The sequence below is a fragment of the Triturus cristatus genome, chromosome 7 (assembly GCF_964204655.1).
Source record: "Triturus cristatus chromosome 7, aTriCri1.1, whole genome shotgun sequence".
Classification (NCBI taxonomy): Eukaryota; Metazoa; Chordata; class Amphibia; order Caudata; family Salamandridae; genus Triturus; species Triturus cristatus.
This window is the reverse complement of record NC_140590.1, coordinates 583,106,978-583,127,782: the sequence shown is the minus strand read 5'-3', so window position 1 is coordinate 583,127,782 and position 20,805 is coordinate 583,106,978. Positions and strand designations below refer to the sequence as shown.

The 20,805-nt window shown below is 47.7% G+C and overlaps 1 protein-coding gene across 3 annotated transcripts in view; it reads right to left on the bottom strand.

The window, feature by feature from the left end:
• SPAG9 (sperm associated antigen 9) overlaps nucleotides 1-20,805 on the bottom strand; it is a 1,633,747-nt gene that overhangs the window by 270,423 nt on the left and 1,342,519 nt on the right. For all 3 annotated transcript variants that reach the window (XM_085617154.1, XM_085617155.1, XM_085617156.1), the window contains one exon: nucleotides 17,134-17,201. In XM_085617154.1, the coding sequence (XP_085473280.1) occupies nucleotides 17,134-17,201 (68 nt within the window). The remainder of the gene's footprint in view (nucleotides 1-17,133; nucleotides 17,202-20,805) is intronic.

Here is a 20,805-nt window from a genome sequence, read left to right as displayed (position 1 = left end):
GACGAGAAACTGTCCACGCGGTCCGGGTAAGGTCGTGATACACGACAAATGGCGAAATAATTGATTGATTGTCCGAAACTTTTTGAATACTAGTATTGCTCATTGATTGTGCTCATTGATTGTTCTCTTTGAGATATTCGCTGTCTACAAACGGGGAGGAGTAGAAATACTCTCTCTCTCTCCCTTTGCAGATAGTGAAGGGTAGGTAACGCAGACTTTTGTCCCCGTTGAAACCCGTCGTGCCTATCTTTATCTCCCCACTGATTGATTGTCCGAACATTGATTGTTTTGGAGAATAGTGCTTTTTGAGATATTCTCTGTTTGCAAATAACGTAGAATAGAAATATTCTGTCTAGTCTTTGCAAATAGTGAAGGGTAGGTAATGCTGACTTTTGTCCCCGTTGAAACCCGTCATGCCTATCTTTATCTCCCATTGATTGATTGATTGTCCGAACACTAGTTGTTCGATATTGGTTCTTTGGAGGTATTCTCTGCTTACAAATAACGAAGAATAGAGATATTCTGTCTAGTCTTTGCAAGCAGTGAAAAGATAGGTAGTGCTGACTTTTGTCCCCGTTGAAACCCGTCATGCCTATCTTCTCCCCACTGATTGGTAGTTGGTTCTGCCCGGACCGCTTATTAGAGGTGAACCATCCGGCTCCACTGGAGGGCACCCCTAATAAGGACATGTTCACTAAATATGGACTAGTCGCCGTAGCTTATACCAAGCTATGGCATAAATATACAAAGAAGGACCCCGAGAGTCAGTGGCCACTGATGGGATCCTTCGACGACCATAAGATAGAAGTGCTAGAAATAGCCCTGCGTAGCAATAAGACCACGCCTACTATGCTTGACAGTATTGGCATGTGGCGCAAAGAAGCAACGCAACGGAAAAAGAGGGAAGAAGTAAAAGCAGAAAAGGAATTACGAAAGGCAGCTCACCTTGCCGCTAGAAAGTTAGAAGAAGAAATAAAGGAGAGAAGGGAAACTAAATTAAGACAGGAACCCGAAACATCAGGACAGTACGCTGTTAGGACCCCTTCTTTGCTCTACCCTGAGTTGTCCTCCAAGCAGCGAACGAATGACGAATTACTGTTAGGTCCCCCGATCATTTACATGCCCCCTCCATATGCACCCTCCCAGTCAGTAGTGCAACACCCACAACCCCCGAACACGAGCGAAAGCAGTACAGGGGCCTCGGTCCTCACGGCCTCCGCGCCGGCCGAGCCTCCTGCGCTGAACACAATGTCGGCTATAACGTTAGACGACCTAGAGATGAGAAAGAAAGAGTCCACCAGAATGAATCGATTAACGAAGGATGAACGAGCAGGAATTGATAAGATAGTAGGGACACTGGTGGAGCGAAAGGAAAGTGAGGAGTATATAACAGACGTGTACAACTCGTATGCCGACAGCCGCAGACGACACTTTGTCGTACGGCTCTGTTATCACGCCCTGAATGCATATGAGGATAGATACCACGATAAAGGTCCCGAAGGCTAAGCGGCCCTATATAGGAAGGTAGACATCGGAGAAGAAAGAGAGGGCGACGTGACGAACCTCTTTACTCGTACACTCGAGGTCTACCGACACCTTAGAGAACATAGGCAGACCACCAAAGCAGAAACCCCCATAGCGACTAAGCCCCAGGAAGGAAGGGCTGAGGCCATGATGCCCATCAAAGAAGCTGCCCCCTACTGGGTCCCCCCACGAGGTCAGGGAACGCATGACGACATCAACCACCAAGATGCGAAGGGGAGGGTTGTATATAACTGGGTCTACCAGCCGTGGGACCGGCAAGATATTTTGACCTTTAGGAAAACTCTACCCGACTTGAGAAAGAACCCGACTGCCTTCTACACTGAACTGGGTACAGCCTTAGGTTCTACGATTATGACTTTAGCAGATATCGACTTGTTCTTTGGGCTATGTCTGCCGGCTGATGTGTGGAAACAAATCCGGAAAGTTGACCACGCTGAGCCGTTCGGATATACCTGGGTACAACTCGATACCATAGATAAGCAGCGAGAACCAGGACAGAAACCCCCAAAAGCCATATTAGAGCTCCCAGACAAGATTGTACTAAAATTGAAGACTCTAATCCCAGAAAGAAAGGTAGACTGGTCGATAGTAACGGCTTGCCGCCAGAAACCCCAGGAGGATGTGTCTGAATACTTCTCCCGATTCGAGACTGTGTTTTCCGATTACAGTGGCCAAGACATGACCACCGCAACCGGACATCACCTCTTTGTCCAGAATTATGTGAAGGGTCTGTCACAAGAAACTTCCCAGAAACTACAGACCAGCGAGAGTAGTTGGGCAGCCTCCAAACCCGCAGCAATTCTCCAGATGGCCCAATACTACGAAAATCAGAAAAACGAGAACGATAGGGCATCAGAGAAGAAGAAAAAGGAACTGAAGGAGAGGGTAATGATAGCACAGTTGCAAGGGGTGACCATAGGAAGGGAACCCCCGAAAGAGAATTACCACCCAACCGCCCCTAGAAAGCTACCCCCTAGAGACCATACACCTGCACCCTACAACGGACGGAGAGACTTAGATGGGAACCAATGTGCGTTCTGTAGAGGGTTCGGACACTGGAAATCCCAGTGCCCGGTCCTTCTGGAACTAAACAAAAATAGGGATCCCAGAGACACAGCATATGACCCCAGAAACAGAGGACAGGGACGAGGGCACACGAACGACGCAACCAACGTCAGGCCAGGCAAACCAAACACCTTTGACCGCCCCCGACAAAACCAGTGTCAGCAGTCCGACTATGAAAGCACCCATGACTTCGCATAGGACCGCCAGGGGCAAGGGAGGGATCCAGTCGAACTCCGTGTTGACCAGCAAGGCCCTTACGTCACTGCTAAGGTCTTGGGCACAAAATCTCCATTCCTGGTAGACACTGGGGCGACACGTAGTGCGTTATCCAAACGACTGATCCCTAGGGCATCCTTGTCTGGCTCACATGTAACCTCAATAGGCTTCGATGGAACGCCCTCCACTAACCCCTTATCAGCACCAATCTCCTTTGACTTAGAAGATAACACCACTGACACGACCTTTCTGCTCTCCTCCAACACCCCCGATGCTATTATGGGACTTGATTTGCTAAAACATTTTCGAGCTACCATCAGATGCTCCCCAGACGGAGTTCGAGTCATCCTACACGATAACCCAGATCTGTCCAGACCCTGTCACACACGGCGTATGCTCTCTATAACCGATGCTGACATGTCCCTACTCGACACATTACCTTCACATCTATGGGCTAAAACCGACTCAGATGTAGGGCGCATGGTGATTGACCCAGTACATATAACCGTCCGACCAGACGCAGTACTCCCAAAGCTTCCACAGTATCGGATATCACCCGAAGGCGAGAAGGCATTGGTGGAAATCATCGAGTCCCTGGTCGAGGCAGGAGTGGTAGAAGAAGTAGTCAGTAATGTTTGCAACAGCCCTATCCTACCCATTGTAAAGAAGCAAGGCGAGGGAGATGAGAAAGCCTACCGTTTCATTGTTGATTTACGAGAGGTTAACAAAGTAGTCGTACCCCAGTACCCCGTGGTCTCAGACATCACCACCATCCTCACCCTGATTCCATCCACTGCCACCACCTTTACTGTTATTGATCTCAAAAACGCCTTCTTCTCCATCCCCATCCACCCAGACAGCCGTTACCTCTTCGGCTTCACCCTAAAAGCTCGTTCATACAGATTCTGTAGGGCACCCCAAGGCTACACTGAGAGTCCCAGCATTTATAGCCAAGCCCTCAAGAGACAGCTAGATGCAGTCCAACTACCCGATGGAGTGGTGTTGATACAGTACGTCGATGACATTCTTTTGGCGGCCGACACCACTCCACTTGCCATCACAGCCACCATTCACCTCCTCCGCTTCCTTGCGGAGAACGGTCACAAGGTCTCCAGAAAGAAATTGCAATTCTGCCAGCCCCAAGTAACGTATCTAGGCCACCTACTATCCAGGGACGGGAGGAAACTTACCCCTGACCGAATTCAGACCATTCTAGAAACCCCTGTTCCCAAAACTCAGAAGCAAGTGCGGTCCCTAGTGGGCCTCACCTCCTTTTGTCGACAGTGGTTGCCAAATTTCAGTCTTATCGTAAAACCTCTGCTTTCCCTGCTGGCTAAAGATACCCCCTTCCCCCTCCCCTGGACACCCGAATGTCAATCCTCCTTCAAAGAATTACGAGACGCCCTCTGCTCGGCCCCAGTCCTAGGAACCCCAGACTACACTAAACCTTTCTCCCTCTACACCCACGAAAGGGAGGGATGTGCGTTGTCTGTCCTAACCCAGTCCATAGGCCCTAAGCAACGCCCTTGTGCCTACTTCTCTGCCACTCTTGACCCCGTAGCCAGAGCTTTGCCCGCCTGCCTTCGAGCAGTAGCCGCCGCTGCTGTCTCTATCCGGCAAAGTGAGGGGATCGTGCTCTCGAACCCCCTCACAGTATTGGTACCCCATGCTGTTGATACCCTCCTGAACCAAACCAAGACTCAACACCTGACTAGCGCACGACTGACTGGTTATGAACTGACTCTGCTCGCACCCCACATCACATTGAAACGATGCACCACTCTGAATCCAGCTACTCTACTACCTCTCCCTGACGCTGACCCCAATGCATCCCCTATACATGATTGCGTGACCCTCACCGACGAACAAACCAAGAGTAGGGTTGACCTCCGGGATACTGCCTTCCCGGACCCTGACGGAGAACTGTGGGTGGATGGCTCATGCATCAAGCTCCCCGATGGCACCACCTCAGCTGCCTATGCAGTCACCACAGCTCGAACAGTTGTTGAGACAGCCCGCATCACACAGCGATCCGCACAGGCGGCGGAACTAATTGCCCTCACACGAGCCTGCATCCTGGCAGCAGGGACAACCGCAAACATTTACACAGACAGTCAGTACGCCTTTGGGGTAGTTCACCACTTTGGGCTCTTATGGAAAGAGAGGGGATTCTTGACTTCTCATGGCACACCCATCCTGCATGGAGATCTAGTCTCTGCCCTGACCGAAGCAGTCCTCCTCCCCACACGGTTAGCTGTGATCAAATGCCAGGCACACAAGAAGGTGACAGACATTATAGGACAGGGAAATGCACTAGCTGACATTACTGCCCGAACCACAGCCGAGAATAGGTCCACGACCCGCATGTACGTGACCAGGTCACAAACTGAGAAATGGAAGGATGCTAGGGAAACGATTAGGGATATCCAACTAGCCAGCACACCACACGAATTAACTGAATGGGCCCGGGTGGGATTGAAGGACGATGACGGCTGTTGGCGAACTAAAGACTCGAACAAATGGTTGCTACCCGACTCATACTTGATCCCCATGCTGACCATGGCACACTCCCCCGCACACATAGGGTCTGCCCCCATGATCGAACTCATCTCCAAAGTCTGGCACAACGACAGAATACCAGACTCAGCCAAACGTCTGGTCCAACAATGCCTAGTATGCCTCCAACACAACCCTGGGAAAGGAACTGCTGTACCCCGGGGAGGGTTTGGGGTCCCCAATCACCCCTTTGAAGTCCTACAAATGGACTATGTCCAGCTAGAAAGGTGCCAAGGTTTAAAGTATGTACTTGTCGTTGTGTGTGCCTTCAGCAAGTGGGTGGAAGCCTACCCAACCCATGACAACACCGCTATGACTACCGCAAAAGTACTACTGAAGGAATTCTTCCCCCGATACGGCCTTTGTCGAATTTTGTGGAGCGACAACGGCCCCCACTTCGTAGCCGAAGTTATCCAACTCATCTTAAAGGGGTTGGGTGTAAAACAGAAATTCCATGCGGTCTTCCATCCCCAATCTGCAGGCCTGGTTGAGCGACACAATGCCACATTGAAGCTTAAGATAGCAAAAATAGTCGCCACCACAGGACTAAGATGGCCAGACGCTCTCCCACTAGCATTGCTATCAATGCGTTCCACCCCCACCAAACACCACTTAACCCCCTACGAGGTCGTCTTTGGGCGGCCCATGAACCTTTGGACTGCACCAAAACCAACATCCATCCACGACGTCCCGGACGTCCTCATGTCTGACTATTTGTATAACCTAACTAAGACGTTGTCTGTTATCCATCAGCAGGTGCTGCACGCCATTCCCGATGTTTCCAGGGGCCCGGGACACGACATCCAACCCGGTGACTTCGTCTTAGTGCGTAACTTCCAGCGCACCAAGAGTCTGGAGCCCCGGTGGACGGGCCCCCTGCAAGTCCTGATCACCACCCGAACAGCTCTTCGAGTGGAGGGGAAACGCAATTGGCTGCATGCACACCACTGCAAGAAGGTATCACCGACCCTGACAACCACGGACAACATCACCGCCCAAGAGGAACTTCTGGACAAAGACCGACCATCCCTGAGCCGCTGCCCGGATACAGAGACACTTGAATTGATTGAATATCCCGATCCCACTGTGCCATCCAAAGAAGGGTATAACTTGCGACGAAAGGAGAGAACTTCGGCTAAGCAGACCACAGGCTGAGTGGAAATCTCAGAGCGGTAGCCTAGTCACCTCAAAGGCCACCAGGAGAGAAACTAAAACAAAGTCTGTGGTTCTGCCCGCTACCGAGTCTCTTGAAGGTGATGGAAGCGCCCGACATGAAGATGATGGAAGCAACCGGACGTCCGAAGATCCACTACAAAAACCCAAAGACTGACCGAATGCACAGCTTTAAGACAATAGCACTTTTTATTACCCTTCTCTTTTGCCTTCTCCTCGTGGTCACCTTCTGGATCATGGAGGAGAGCACACCCGCTCATAAGACATTGCTGACCACCGTTCAACCTACCACCACGAAAGAACACCATCTGATCTCACTTTCACCCCAACTCCGAGAAAGGCGTAAGGAGTTCTGGAATAACTCTTTTGTGCAGTTGCTCCACCAACACAATCTTGCCACCAACGCCACTAACTGCTGGATCTGTGGATTGCTACCACATGCCACTGGGCACTCAATCCCTTTCATCCCTTCACCTTTTTCTGTCCATGGTTCCTGCCTCGCCTGGCTGATCCTCCTGCAGGAGAGCTACAAGGACAATGCCACTTCCGGCAGAACCATGTCACACTTCTACCATGGGTTCTGGCTGAACAAAACTGGTAGAACTTCCGCCCTCTTCTGCCCTCTGAGATCGAACACTTCCTTTCACATGGACATCCCCGCCAAAGAACGAGTTGAAATGCAAGTGTTCAACAATCCAGCCAGACCCACCTTCTCTTACCTCCGAAAGCGGACGGCCGCCACCCTAACAGTGGCCCTGTCCGTCATCAACATCACTGGATCTGTATGCCTCGAAGGCCTGGGGGCACAGCTGGTGGGCCACAGCTCCTGCCTCATCACCCGAACATTGGACTCAGTTGACCCACCCTCCTTTGTTGCCTCCCCGAATATGTACTTCGTCTGTGGTACTAAGGCCTACACCTGGCTCCCGAAAGGTTGGGGAGGCACCTGCTACATCGCCTTCGTCCTTCCCCCGACATATGTGGCTCCAGCAAACCATCACCGACAGAAACGTGCCAAAGACATTGTACAAGCCGACTCCGCCGGAGCACAGTTCATGGACGCGGTAAAAGGTCTTGTTCCGCTCTGGGGTCCGATGGCAAACAGCCGTGCCATCCGCCACTTAACCCAGGCAGTCGAAACAGCAATGAACATTACAGCTGGCGCCCTCGCCAACAACACCGCTGAGCTTCAGGCCGTCCGCCTGGTGGCTCTTCAGAACCGCCTTGTTCTAGATGTGGTTCTGGCTGATCGTGGAGGAGCATGCCGCATCATTGGGTCCAGCTGTTGTACCTACGTACCGGATAACTCACCCTCAGTCTACAAAGCAATTGAACACCTCCACAGACTGTCCACAGAGGTCCATCAAGAACAAGAAGAATGGTCACTGGGGAGTTGGTTTTGGGACACTATTAAAGGTTGGGGATGGAGGCTGTTTTCATTTATCCTCATACCAATCGTGATACTATGTGGATGTTGCTTGGGGATTCAGTGTCTGCCACCTTTATGTTCGCTTTTTATGAACTGCATCTGCCCTAAGACTTTGGACTTTGAAACAGAGCGAATGAAAGCTCTGAATGAGGTGGAGGTACGGGGTATTATGGGGATAGATCCAAACTAGGCAAGCTGGCGAGATATGTTAAAAGGGAGGACTGTGGAAATTTAGCTTGCAAACTGAACATTATCTGCGCCATCTTGCCTCTCCCCAGCGCCACGCACAGCGAATGCACGGCCGCCATTTTAGGCACCCCACTCTCTCCCCGCTCATTCTCGATCACCAGCGCTTCCCCCTGGCGCTGCGAACATCCCCCCGCGCGCCGGCCACCCCCGCTCTCTCATACACGGGTCATAAACCCTCTCCTTCTGCGCGACCCTGCTACGGAACCACATCCGACCGACATCCCATACATGGTCATGCCTCTCCTTTGATAACCCCCTTCCTCTGCGCCCCATTGTCTGAACTGGTCCCAGGCCATCACCTAGCCCTGCGGATGCAGTTTATTGCCCCTACTGTAAGGGAAACACCCCACATCAAAGGGATTACAGTAGATCAAAGCCCCTACTCCCTGAGACCCGACCGGTCACACACACCCCCAGGAATCGGCGGAATACCCTGCTGCGCAATAGCCATCTCCTACTGTGGGTGGGGTGGGAACTTCTACTGTATCTATGTGTGGGATCGGATCTGAACCAGGGCTTCAGGGGATATTCCCCCATACATCAAGGGAATCTCAAGAATGTACTATGTGTAATAAAGCAATAAACCAGTGTATAAGAGACCAGGTCTCAGAGATGCAGTTAGAGCACCTTGTGACGATACCTTGCTGTCTGATCTGATGTGTTCTGCTCCGACGGAATAAAACTTTGTTTCCTGCCTTCCAGTCTCCGGCGCCTGCCTCTTTTATTGGTAAATTATCGAGTGGTATGAGAGGCGATTACCGCCGGGCAAATACTTGAAAGGTTATCGACTGAAACTGCCGCTACCATTTAACAAGGGTCCCCAGGCGCCGACCTATATTTTTTGTCGATCCTGGGGTGTATCACTCTTGCCCTGGTGGGTTCTTTGAAAATGTCCTTTGCTGGTTTGAGGACACCTTTCAACATGGGTAGAGTTTTGATATTCCTTTCTGAGGATGCGAAAGTATCCATTAGAAAATCGTCCTCGATTGTGTCAGAGTGGAGTTGCACACCATGATTTTCCGCAGCACGTTCAATTAGGGCATTGAATGCGGCAGTGTCCTCTGTGGGAGACGTTTTTGCGCCATAGAGCTGCGTGTCCTGTGTATCCATAGGTGCACCTGTGTCTACAGGGTCATCCCAAGCCTGGTCAGGGTCCTGTTGGCCCTCAGGGTCCATCTCTCTTGGGTAGGGGACGTCGTCACCCATATAGTCCTCCAAAACGTCGGTTTCGGAGTGTGTCGGAGAGAAGGACTGTGGATCTGGGTAGGAGGTATGGAGACGTTAGTAAAGAACTGGTTCCGAATCTGCTGGCAGCTTTTTCTTTAGCGGGATCCGGTAGGAGTCCAAAGCGTGTTCGGAAGATATTCTCCGCTTGTGTAGCATAATTCTGCCGGTGTCGGCATCGATGATGTGGGATGGTGACGTCTCCGTAGGAGAGCGTTCGGCAGGTGTGATCCTAGTTTGGGTGGCACGAGTTCTTATTTCAAACATTTTTGGCGCCGTGGATGGTGGCAGGCCAAAAGTGATATGGGGTGTTGCTGGAGAAGCTTTTTGAGCTTTTTTCGGCTCGGGCCCGACGTGTCCTGGAGGGCTGCCTTTTCTTTGATGCGTTGCAAGGACTCTGCAACTTGTCGCACCTGGAGCGCCGACGGTTGTTTGGCGCCGAGCGGTTCTGTAGAGGCAGGCGTGGGCTTCTTCGGGGCCACGGGGTCATCGAGTCGAGGAGAGGCTGTAGCCGTCGACGGCGTCGATGATTGGGCCTTAGGTGCTGCTTTCGAAGTGGTGTGCGACGCAGCGGCCATTTTGACCTTCGTGGCCGGAGCCGATTGTTTCGGTGCCGGGTGCCGAGGCGGTTTGTTGGTACCGATGGCCTTTTTCCGTGTGTCGGCGCCGACGTCTGCTGCTGCGAGTTCGGCACCGAAGTCCCGTTTGGTGCGGTCGGTGCCGACGGGTTTTGCTGGCGTCGAAGGTGTAGTGGGCTTCGATCCGACCAGTACCACTTTCAGTTTCGGTTTCTGTGGAACCGACACGACTTTGGTTTTGGTTTCGAGGAAGGGAAACCAGCCGTTTTGGGTCCTAATGGCTGTCGCTGAATGTCCGAGGCCGGGCCAGAGGGCGGGGCCGAAGAACTGCGGGATAGGTCTTGGGTAAGGCCCGAAGGCGATCCCTCCACCGGAGCCATAGACTGACGCACTGGGATATCCTCCGTCTGTACGGGTAGGCCTTGCTCGTCACCGGAGCCACTTTCTTCGGCCCCTAAGGCCTCATCGTAGTCTCCTACCTCGGTGTCGTCTTCATCTCTGTGAAAGAGTTGTTCTTTGATGTCTTCCGATCCGGAATCGTGTTCGGAAGCGGGGCTGGAGGGTAGGTTCTCCACGCCTTCCACATCTTCGTCCTCGGCGCTGAAGATGTTGGTCGGGGCCGGTGCCGCTTGCTGCGCTTCAAGTCTCGCCGCTCGTCGATTCCGAAGAGTCTTCTTGGATCGGAATCGGGCACAGGCCATACATGTGGATTCGTCGTGATCCGGTGAAAGGCATTTGTTGCACACCGGGTGGACGTCGACATGGGGATATTTCGCATTGCAAACAGGACACCGCTTGAATGGTGTCCTCGATTCCATCGTCGATGGTGTCGATGGTCGATGCGAAAAAGTTGTTTCAGAAGTTAATAAACTAACAAGTAACTGTTGATACCGATCGGGAACAGTACCGACGCGAACTAAAGGCCTTTTGGCCTGAAAAAAGTTTTTCCTAACTTGAGTCAAGATAAGCACATCCGAACCCAATGGCGGAAAAAAACAATCTGAGGATGGAGAGGATGCCCATGCGCACTGTGGTCCAGGGGAGGAGTCACCTATCTCAGGATACTTCGAAGACTCTTCCGGGACAACAACGTGCAAACATCCGGACCCAACACTAGGCGGCGATCTATGCACAGATATGAATTCAGCAGCCCACATGCCTCGAACACAAACCTTCCCTGAAAGGAACTGTGATGAACAGGAATGTAATGGTTCAAAAGGTGTGCACATTTGTATAGTAAGCACCGCATTTAGGTTTCATGGACCGGCGGTGCTCGTGGGGAAAGAATTTGTTTGAAACCTTCCATAAAGGCCTTAATGACAGTTATGCCCTTGTAAGGTTGCTCTGTATGATGCTCCTTTTGACCGGAGAAGGTTGATGTCGGCAGCAGCACCAATGTTATTTTCAACGTTGATGATGCGTGTGTCGTCGATGCCTTAAATCTGCTCAAGTCAGATGGCTTTGTCAGCATTGAGGGACGACACAGTACATAGGGTTTGGACAGTATCGAGGGCTGTGCAGGCGTCAATGGCTTTGTCGGCACTGAGTGCTGCTTCAGTGTCAAGGGCAATGCCCCTCCAATTTACTCCCTATGGCCTTGAGCCCAATTGGGTTCGGTTGAGATATTGTCCTGTCTCGTTTCTGAGGCACGCTCTCAGTGTCAACCAGAACCCGTAGGCTGTGAGACACCAAGGCTGTGATGGGGAGGCAGTTTGGGGTAAGTATTTTGTTTCTGTGGGGGGCCAGATGACCCTGGCTACTCACGACCCTTGGAGTGGTCTTCATCCTGGGCCCTGATCGGTGCATCGAGGAGATGGAGGCAACGGTTCATCCTGACCCTCCTCCTCTCTTTGAATGGAGTCATCAGATGTGACAAAGTGCGGACTGCACACGATGGCAGACGTCACCTTCAGCACCATCATCCTCATGGCCGGTGCCAACTTAATTTTCATCTGCAAAGAATTATCCCTCTGCCCCCATCTTCATGCTGTGAACTAGGTGTTTGTCACGTCAGCAGCAAAATAATTTCTTGTTCTTAAACTGTGACAGTGAAGGTTGCCGGATTCAAATTTAACATTCGATTAAGTTGATGGAGAAGGTATCCTTGTGGAAAGATTGGTCTGAGTCCGTTTCACGTTGGAGAGTCACAAGGGCACCAAAGTTGCACAGAGCTCCGGCTCTCTCCGACCAAACCTGATGGGGGGAAAAAAATCTATCTAACAATGAAGCTGTGGAACAAGGGCATTCATTTGAAGAGGAAGAGTCTTGATGACACGTCAACAGCAAAAGACTTCAACAAAAACAAGTACAGAGCCCAAAACTAGATGTCAGGAGTGTTCATAGCATGTGTATCTGCAGCCAACGCATTCTACAAATTGCCTTTTTTTTTCTCTATTATTTGTAGGTACTGATTATTTAGGCCACCTATAGGCACGCAGGCCACCCAAGGTGCTGTAACTCAATGAGGCTTCAAGTTGGCGTCTGCTGCTATCCCTGGCACTTGTTCCTGTGTGACTTCTTCACCGAACCCTCATTGGACTCCTCAAATTATTGGGGCAGCAGGTAGAGGTCTCCAATCTGCCCCTTTCATGACCATAGGCCTAGTCTTCAGTTCTCCACAGTGAGCAGGTGCCTCTCCTGTTCTCTTGGCATTCTTACACCGGGGATTGCCATCTTAATATGTAGTATGATCATCGCACCTCCAGCAGTACTGCTCTGCTCACAAACCTCTTCAGAGGCTGATTTCAACATTTGTGTTTGACCTGCATAAATCAGAAGGGAAACATCCTTTACTACGCAGATGTTCCAACATGTAAATACCATTACATCGCAATGCCATTACAACGCATATGCTTTTACCACGCATGCCTTTACAACGAATTTCGTTGTAAAGGCATGAATGGTAAATGCATACGTGTTTTACATGTACTTATAAGGTAAGTATAGGGTTTAGGGTGGGTGTGGGTTTTGAGGTGGAGAGGTATAGATTTTGGGGTGCCAAGGTTGATTTTAGGGTTCAGGGTGGATTTTAGTTTTGGGGTCCAAAGGGTAATTTTAAGATTTAGGGTGGGTATGGGTTTTGGGGTAGCAAGGGTAATTTTGGGGTTCAGGGTGTGTTTGGGTTTTGGGGTGCAAGGATTAATTTAGGGTTCAGGGTGAGCATGGGTTTTGGGGTGCAAGGGTTAATTTTGGGGTTCAGGGTGGGTATGGGTTTTGGGGTGTCAGGGGTAATTTTAGGATTCAGGGTGTGTTTGGGTTTTGGGGTGCTAGGGTTAATTTTAGGGTTCAGGGGTGTTTGGGTTGCAAGGGTTAATTTTGGAGTTCAAGGTGGGTATGGGTTTTGAGGTTTCAGGGGTAATTTTAGAGTTCAGTGTGGGTTTTGGGGTGCAAGGGTTAAGTTGGGGGTTCAGGGTGGGTATGCATTTTGTGGTGACGGGGTAATTTTAGGATTCAGGGTGAGGGTGGGTGTTGGGGTGCCAGGGGTAATTTTAGGGTTCAGGGTGGGTATGGGTTTTGCGGTGGAAAGGGTAATTTTAGGGTTTAGGGGTATGGGTGATGGGTGGTAAGAGTAAGTTTAGGATTTTAGGGGGAAATGGGTTCTGGGGTAGTAAGGGTAATTTTAGGGTGCATGGGTATTGGGGGTAGTAAGGGTAATCTTAGTTTTGGGGGGGTAAAAATGAATATATATATATATATATATATATATATATATATATATATATATATATATATATATACACACACATACTTACCTTAGGCACTTTTACCAAGTGTATGCCTTCACTATGCATGCCTTTGCGCTGTAATGGTATGCGTGGTAAAGGCATATGCATGGTAAAAGTTTGAAATGTAATAGCAACGTATTGATAGAAAACACTTGCGTTGTAACAACCGCGTTGTAATTGCATGTGATGTAACAGCATGCGATTTATCGTCATATATTCAAATCAGAAACCACCCTAATTGTCCCTGAGTCTGGGGAACAGGATGTGATCCCTAATAATGGAATACCAGTGGATTTCACATCCAATCGCCCATCTTGTAGGCCACATCCCTCTCTTTTAATATTATGGAAGCCATGCGCTTTAATATAGAGAGGATGTAGCCCTAATTAACTGGCTAGGAGACTTCACCTTGTAAAAGTGTTTAAAGAAAAATCTCCAACGAACCAAATCAAATGCCTTTTCGGCATCAGTGGAGACTTAGACTGTGTTAAGAGGGCTTTAAGCTCCTCAACAAAGATTTGGTACCACTCTGAAGGAAATCCATCTTCTCTCGCTGCTTTACCTTTGGGAAGGTTTTTGATGACTACAGCTACCGCCTCTAGCTGAAAAAGCCAAATCAACTTGGAAGCTCTATGATAGGGGAATTTGTCTTAGGGTCTAAACTTTCAGTTATGGTGTTAAAGATGGAACGGGTATTAAAGCGCATTGCCAACGTTTACCGCTATATTCCCCAACCTCAGAAAAGTGTTGTCCTTCAGTCTGGGCATTTACTAACTTTAAAAAAAAAAATGTTAACAGTTGTTTTTATTGAAAATAAGGCAGCATCAGTCACATATATAGTCACCTGCAATACATTAACAAGTACAGATGTTTTACAAACGTTATCCATTAAAATATCGGTGTCACTCAGCCGTCGGTATCCCTTCTGTCTCGTCGTTGTTCTGACATTTCCATTTCTGTAGTCGGCGATACACACAGGTCCCCCCTATAAACATTTCACCTTCCCCATTTCTTATCCCACTTCCGAGGGCAACCCCTAGATTTAAAAACCTTTTCTTCTGCAATCATGCATTTATCTAGGTCTCTCGCCCAAGTTCCGTAGGTTGGAGTGTCCACTGCTCCCCATTTGGTAGCTATGTTTCGTTTTGCTAATGTGTATCCCAGGGCAACCCACTGTTGCTCGATCTCTGTGAGGTCAGTAGCCTCCCAAATGTTGAGTATTCCCAGTTGTGGTGTAAAAGTGATGCCCTTGTACAGTGCTTGTTGCATGAGCTGTGTGGCCCTCACCAATAGGGCCTGAATATGCGGGCAATCCCATATGATGTGATAGAAGGTTGCCTCCCCATTGCAGCGACAGAGACATAGGGAGTCTTGGCGCCTCCCGATCTTTGCTAGGGTGATACCCATAATGTAAGCTCTATGTAGGACTTTCAATTAGACAAGGCGGAGTCTGAGAGGGATAGTCATTTCCTTAGGGGACATCAACGCTCACTGCCAGTCATCATCCACAAACTGCCCCAGATCATTTTGCCATTTACATCTGAGGGACTGAAACTGGTCTGGCAAGTTATTACAGAGCTTCTGATATGTAAGCAACACTGATTTTTTTGGGCAGACGGTCCTCGAGGGGAGACTATTCCGGACGTTCCTCGGCCCCATGGAGGGCTGTTGTGAGAGCATGCCGGATCTGGAGAGTTGATATTCCTTTTCTAGTTCTGTGAATTTCAGTATTTTACCCTTTTTCCATAGGTGACCTATTGTCGAGATGCCAATAATGTCCCATCTGTTAAAGCCGAGTTGGTTGCAGAGGATGCCCAGCCTTTGGGCCGACCATAGTGGGGTAGCTCTAGTCAACACATCAAGCCAGCCAAGTCTCCGATTTGCCTGACGCCAGATGTCCACCGTGAGGGTAGTAGGGCCCAGATAGCGGCCCGTACCGGCCTTCAAATAGAGGGTCCCCAAGTAGCCCGCACGACCCATTTGGTAACTGTCTAAAAGAAAGGCTGGGTATGTCGGGGGCGGTACTAAATTTGTTTTAATAACTATTGCTTCAGATTATCTTTTGTCATTTTCTACTTATGACAGTATTGCTTATTATTCTGAAAGTTTAAATGACTAGGTTGTGCAATGTAGTGCGGTTGTGTTGTAACATATGTCTCTTTGGCCATAACCCAGTTATTTACAAATCCGAAGAGAAACCTTTTCCTGTTACGTGCCTTAAGCTGTGAAAATGTAACAAATGTGAATAGGACATCGGAGCAGGACCGGTTGCAAAACTATTTCTTTGGCTCTGGCAAGATAAAGGCACTGTGACATTGATATGTTGGGTGATTACTGTAATCCACCTGTTACTAGAGTGATTTCCGCATATTTTTTCAGTTTCTGTAGATTGTCACAATTTGTGAAAAAATGAATGTACAAGAAAATAAACTGCATGCAACTAATATTGAAAAACAGATATTAACCTAGGAGTCTTGAGTTCTGTTTAGTATAAAAGAGCTGTCACTCATGAGAGACTGAGGACCTCAAGAGAAAGCTTCTATTTGATGAGATGAGCAGCGGGACTGTAACCCATCAACGTCTCTTGTGTGCCTTCTCATTATCCCTCACCCCCCCCCCACCCATTCACAATCAGTATCATTCAAAGTCTTGGTCAGGTTCAGCACTGTAGATGGGAAGGAGAGTGGTGGGTTCCACATAATTCCGTGGCAACATTCAGATTTACACCTTAGTGATACCTACAAGTCTGACACTTGCCCACAACTTACATAGCTGGCATTAAAGTCTCCACTCACTTTCTTAGACCCTTCACGTTCCGACTCCTTCGTTGTGTGCTTCCTTCAAAATCCCTGATACACCATCCCCTTTTCCCCCCATTCAATCTGCGACAATTAGGAGACCGTGTCTCACAAAGGCTCTGGCATGGTGTATGTCTACATCTCCCACACAGAAAGGGGAGGGGCCTGCAGGCTGTGAACGTTCTCCAATGCCCATTCCCCAAACCAATTTTGTAGATTTCATTGGATGATTAAGTGTTGAGAAAACTGTCTTATGAATATTTTTTTCTATTTATTCCTTTCTGGGTTGCCTGGTTGCCTTACGTTCTACTGTTGCTATTGTGCTAGCAAAATTTTTTGTTTCAAATCTTACACCAAGTGAAGCTCTTTTGAAAAATGATAATGAAGACTAAAAAAAAGAAAGATTGGGAAACAGCCAGAATAAAAGAGTAAAACACATTTTTGCAGTTTAGGTCTTCACTGAAAAGCAAAAGAATGGCTAATACATAGGAAAAGATAGGGCTCAGCAATTTAAATCAATGCTATAGTCAAATAGTCAAACAGTATGTTCAAAGGGTTTAAGTAAAAATACATACCAACTCCTCTATGAAAGATTGCTAATGTTCCATCAGCTAGAGCAACTAATACTATTCCTTTCACATGACTGCAAAACAATAAACAGGAAAAAAGGGAAAAGCAAATTATATTTTTTTTTCGAATACTTTGGGAGTAATGTAGACTTTGGCAGATGTCCTGTTCACTGTATTCAGAGCGTATACCCAATATGCACTCTAAATAGGACAAACAGGACATCCGCCAAATGTTAGCAGATGACCTTTATCTGCCAAAATCTAAACAAGCCCCAATGACATAATAAATATAAGGCCTACTCACAAAACAATGTAAGAAAAGGTCAATCAAATCCAAATGCTCTATGATTTCTATTCAGCAAACACAGCTTTTTGTAATAAAGACCTTTTACAGATTATGTTTTAACCAGAAAATTGCGCCATGTGCATTTTAAACCCTAGTTGCACATTAAAGCATGACATTTGTGTACAACATCTTAATGTTAGTTTTCCCTTCTTTCTGACGGACTTGAACTAGTGCATATGTATTATGAAATTTCAGAAATATTGATGAGACTGCTTACTCTTTTTTAGTCTGGGCATTAAACTTTTCTTAGTTCTTGACTATTTTTATATTTAAAAAAAAATCATGTTTCACTGACTTGTTTCAAATGACAATTGGAGTATCTAGTGTTTCTAGTTCTAGATCCTCTCTAAGTAGCAACTTCTGAAGCACTGTTGTCAATAGGGAAATAACATTACTTCTCAAAACTGTCAATAAATTCAACCCTGTGGGCATTGAGTGCACAAACTCAGCATATGCCTAGTTTATTTTCTTTCTCAATTGTTATTAACTTTTAAATATAGATGGCGGATGGAGAGCCAGAAAGTGATTTTGAGATGTGGTCAATATAAGGGCACATAGTCACCATTGCTCATTTGTACTAAATTCATCGAAACAGGTAACACACTAAGAAAATACATAATTCTCTAGTAAATGTACTATGCAGTACTCTTGTGGCCAAAATTAACTTTTCTTTCCAATTAGGTTGATTTGAAAGGGAAACGGAAAGTTAAATACGATTTCGTCACCCGGGTGGATTAAGCACGGATTAATTTTTTTAGTTTGGAACCTGGTAATTGATGGCCATGGGAACCAGCAATATATCCACACAGCAGTAAAAGCTGTAGATGTTTTGTATCCATCAAAACCACCATTCTTTAAAAGAAAGTCAATTAGTTGTACCAAGATTAACATGGAAAACATCTCTCAAGTAAGTTAAGTGGCATTTAATCACCATAAGAGGGGAGTGGATTATGAAAACAAACGAAAACTCAATCAGGTGGAACTTTGACTGAATGCAAAATAGAAAAGATGGATTTATGTTGATAACCGGGTTATCCTTGTTAAATAGGGAAGACAGGTTTGAAAATGAAAGAACCCTCCAACTATTATTTAAGTTCACAATACAAACGCAAATTAATAATGAAAATAAATGTCTGATTTACATTTAAATAAATAAAGAACGGATAAGATTCTATGTATTATCAAAGCAGTACTTAGTTGCTTGACTGGCTGAAAAGTGACTGAGATTCTTTTTGCATTTTTCATTCCTCAGTTCAGCAGTTTTTATTGCTATTATGGACAGATTTAAAAGTAAGGTATGCCATCTTAGCTGCGGTCAGTACTGGACTATTGATCAACAAGTTCTAGAAATGACTGCTATCAGGAGACATGCCAATGAAGATTCCGCAAGCTGTGAAAAAAAGTTGCTCTAGATGTGCTGCCTCGATGAGACGAGTCCAGACAACCATCTAGAAATGTTTCTGAATAGGAATCACTTTGTTATCTAGGATGAGGTAAAGCTTGTTATTTGCTTACTTTTCTAATACAGCACTAGCAAGTTTAACCAGAGTAAAAGATTGGAATATTAAAAAAACATACCAGGAAGTGCATAAAAAGATAGGTGAGCTGACCCTAAGACCGAACAGTATATGCCAAGCGCATTGGTGTACGAGTTACTTACCTTCGGTAACGATGTATCTGGTAGAGACGTTGTCTAGCCGCAGATTCCTTAATTTAGAATATCCCCAAGCGTCACACTGGATCCGGAAAAAACTTTGCCGCAGCACCTCTGCTTGCCGGGGGACGGCGCCACACGACCCCGCCCTGACGTCGTCCACGTACATAACATCAGCGAGGTCATACAAGTCCCTCCCGGCGTGCTGACATCAGTTTTCTTCGGAGAAACATTTCCGCGATACAACGCGGAGCCACCAATAAAAAATCTTTGAAAGAATGGGAACAGTGTGTAATGGATGAAAATTTGTGAATGAACAAAGAGGATGGAGCAAGGCCCCACCGTCAATGACAGAATTAGACACTACCTATATATAGGTTAAAAAGCTGTGAGAAAGAATCTCGCAAGCTAAGCGAAGACCCTACCCAAGTGCAACAAGGGAAGAAGATCTCAACAGATAGAAAGAGACTGTTAGAACCAGGCGTAATAACAGACAAAAATAGACTGTCAGTACCATGCAGAACCGTGCTGTCGAGCAAGAACGGAGCACAGAGAAAACAACAGTCCACCACAGGAATGAGAAGTCTGGTACTGCCCCTGTAATAACGGATGTCAGAAAGAGAGACGAACAGAGCACCAATAAGACTACCGTAGAGGAGCCCAGAACTCTGAGCCAATAGAGAAGGCGGAAAGACAGCAGGAGAAGAAGAAAATGAAGAGGGAACTCCTGGTAAAGGACCATGGATAAGGGCCTCATTTTACAGATAAGAAACCTTTGAGAGGGAGGTAACAGTATTATTGTGACAGAAACCCCTGAGGGGGAGTCAGTGGTATAATGGCAAATCAGAAAGGGACGCAACAATGTGAGCACCCATGAGAGAAGAACCCATGCCAACTATAACAGAGGGGCCCGCGGAGAACCCCAGTTGGCAAGGCCCTCGCAGAACCGGGAGGCTGGGTGGGCGTTAAGGAATCTGCAGCTAGACAACATATCTACCAGATACATCGTTACCGAAGGTAAGTAACTTGTACATCTGATAGAGACATCTAGCCGCAGATTCCTTAACTTAGAATAGATACCACAGCCATACCCCCAAGGGGAGGTGGGTCTGCGACAGAACAACAGAAGTGCCAAGCACGTGAGCCAGCAACAGAATCACGGACAATGGGGAAGGCCATGGCGGAACAGCCAGACAGCAACCCAAATAGCTCGGAAGAGCAAAAGATAACGGAAAGCAAGACATCCCAAAGGTTCTACACCATACTAGTATAAGCATGAAAGTAAGAACAAAAGAAAGAGCTAGAGAGAGAGAGAGAGAGGAAGGACCCCTCTCAGTGTAATGGTGCACCATGTGAACACCGACCAAATGTCTAGAAGAAACAAGAAGAGAGGCAACCAGAGCCTACCAGGCGAGCCCACGGAAGGAAGGCCGGAGAGGCTACGGCCAAAGACCAAAGGCTAATAGGTAGAAATTAGCAATGTTTCTAGAATTGCAGGCGGGGACAAGACCCCCGTTAATTGCACGTCCAGCGCCAAAAAGGGGAAACAACAGGGGTGAACAGTGACAATATGAAGCACGCCAATGCAGGCCACCATAGAAACAAGCACAGCGCAAACAGCCACAGAGACCAGAAGGTGGCATATGTAAAATAAGCACAAGGCTGTTGGAAGGGCAAA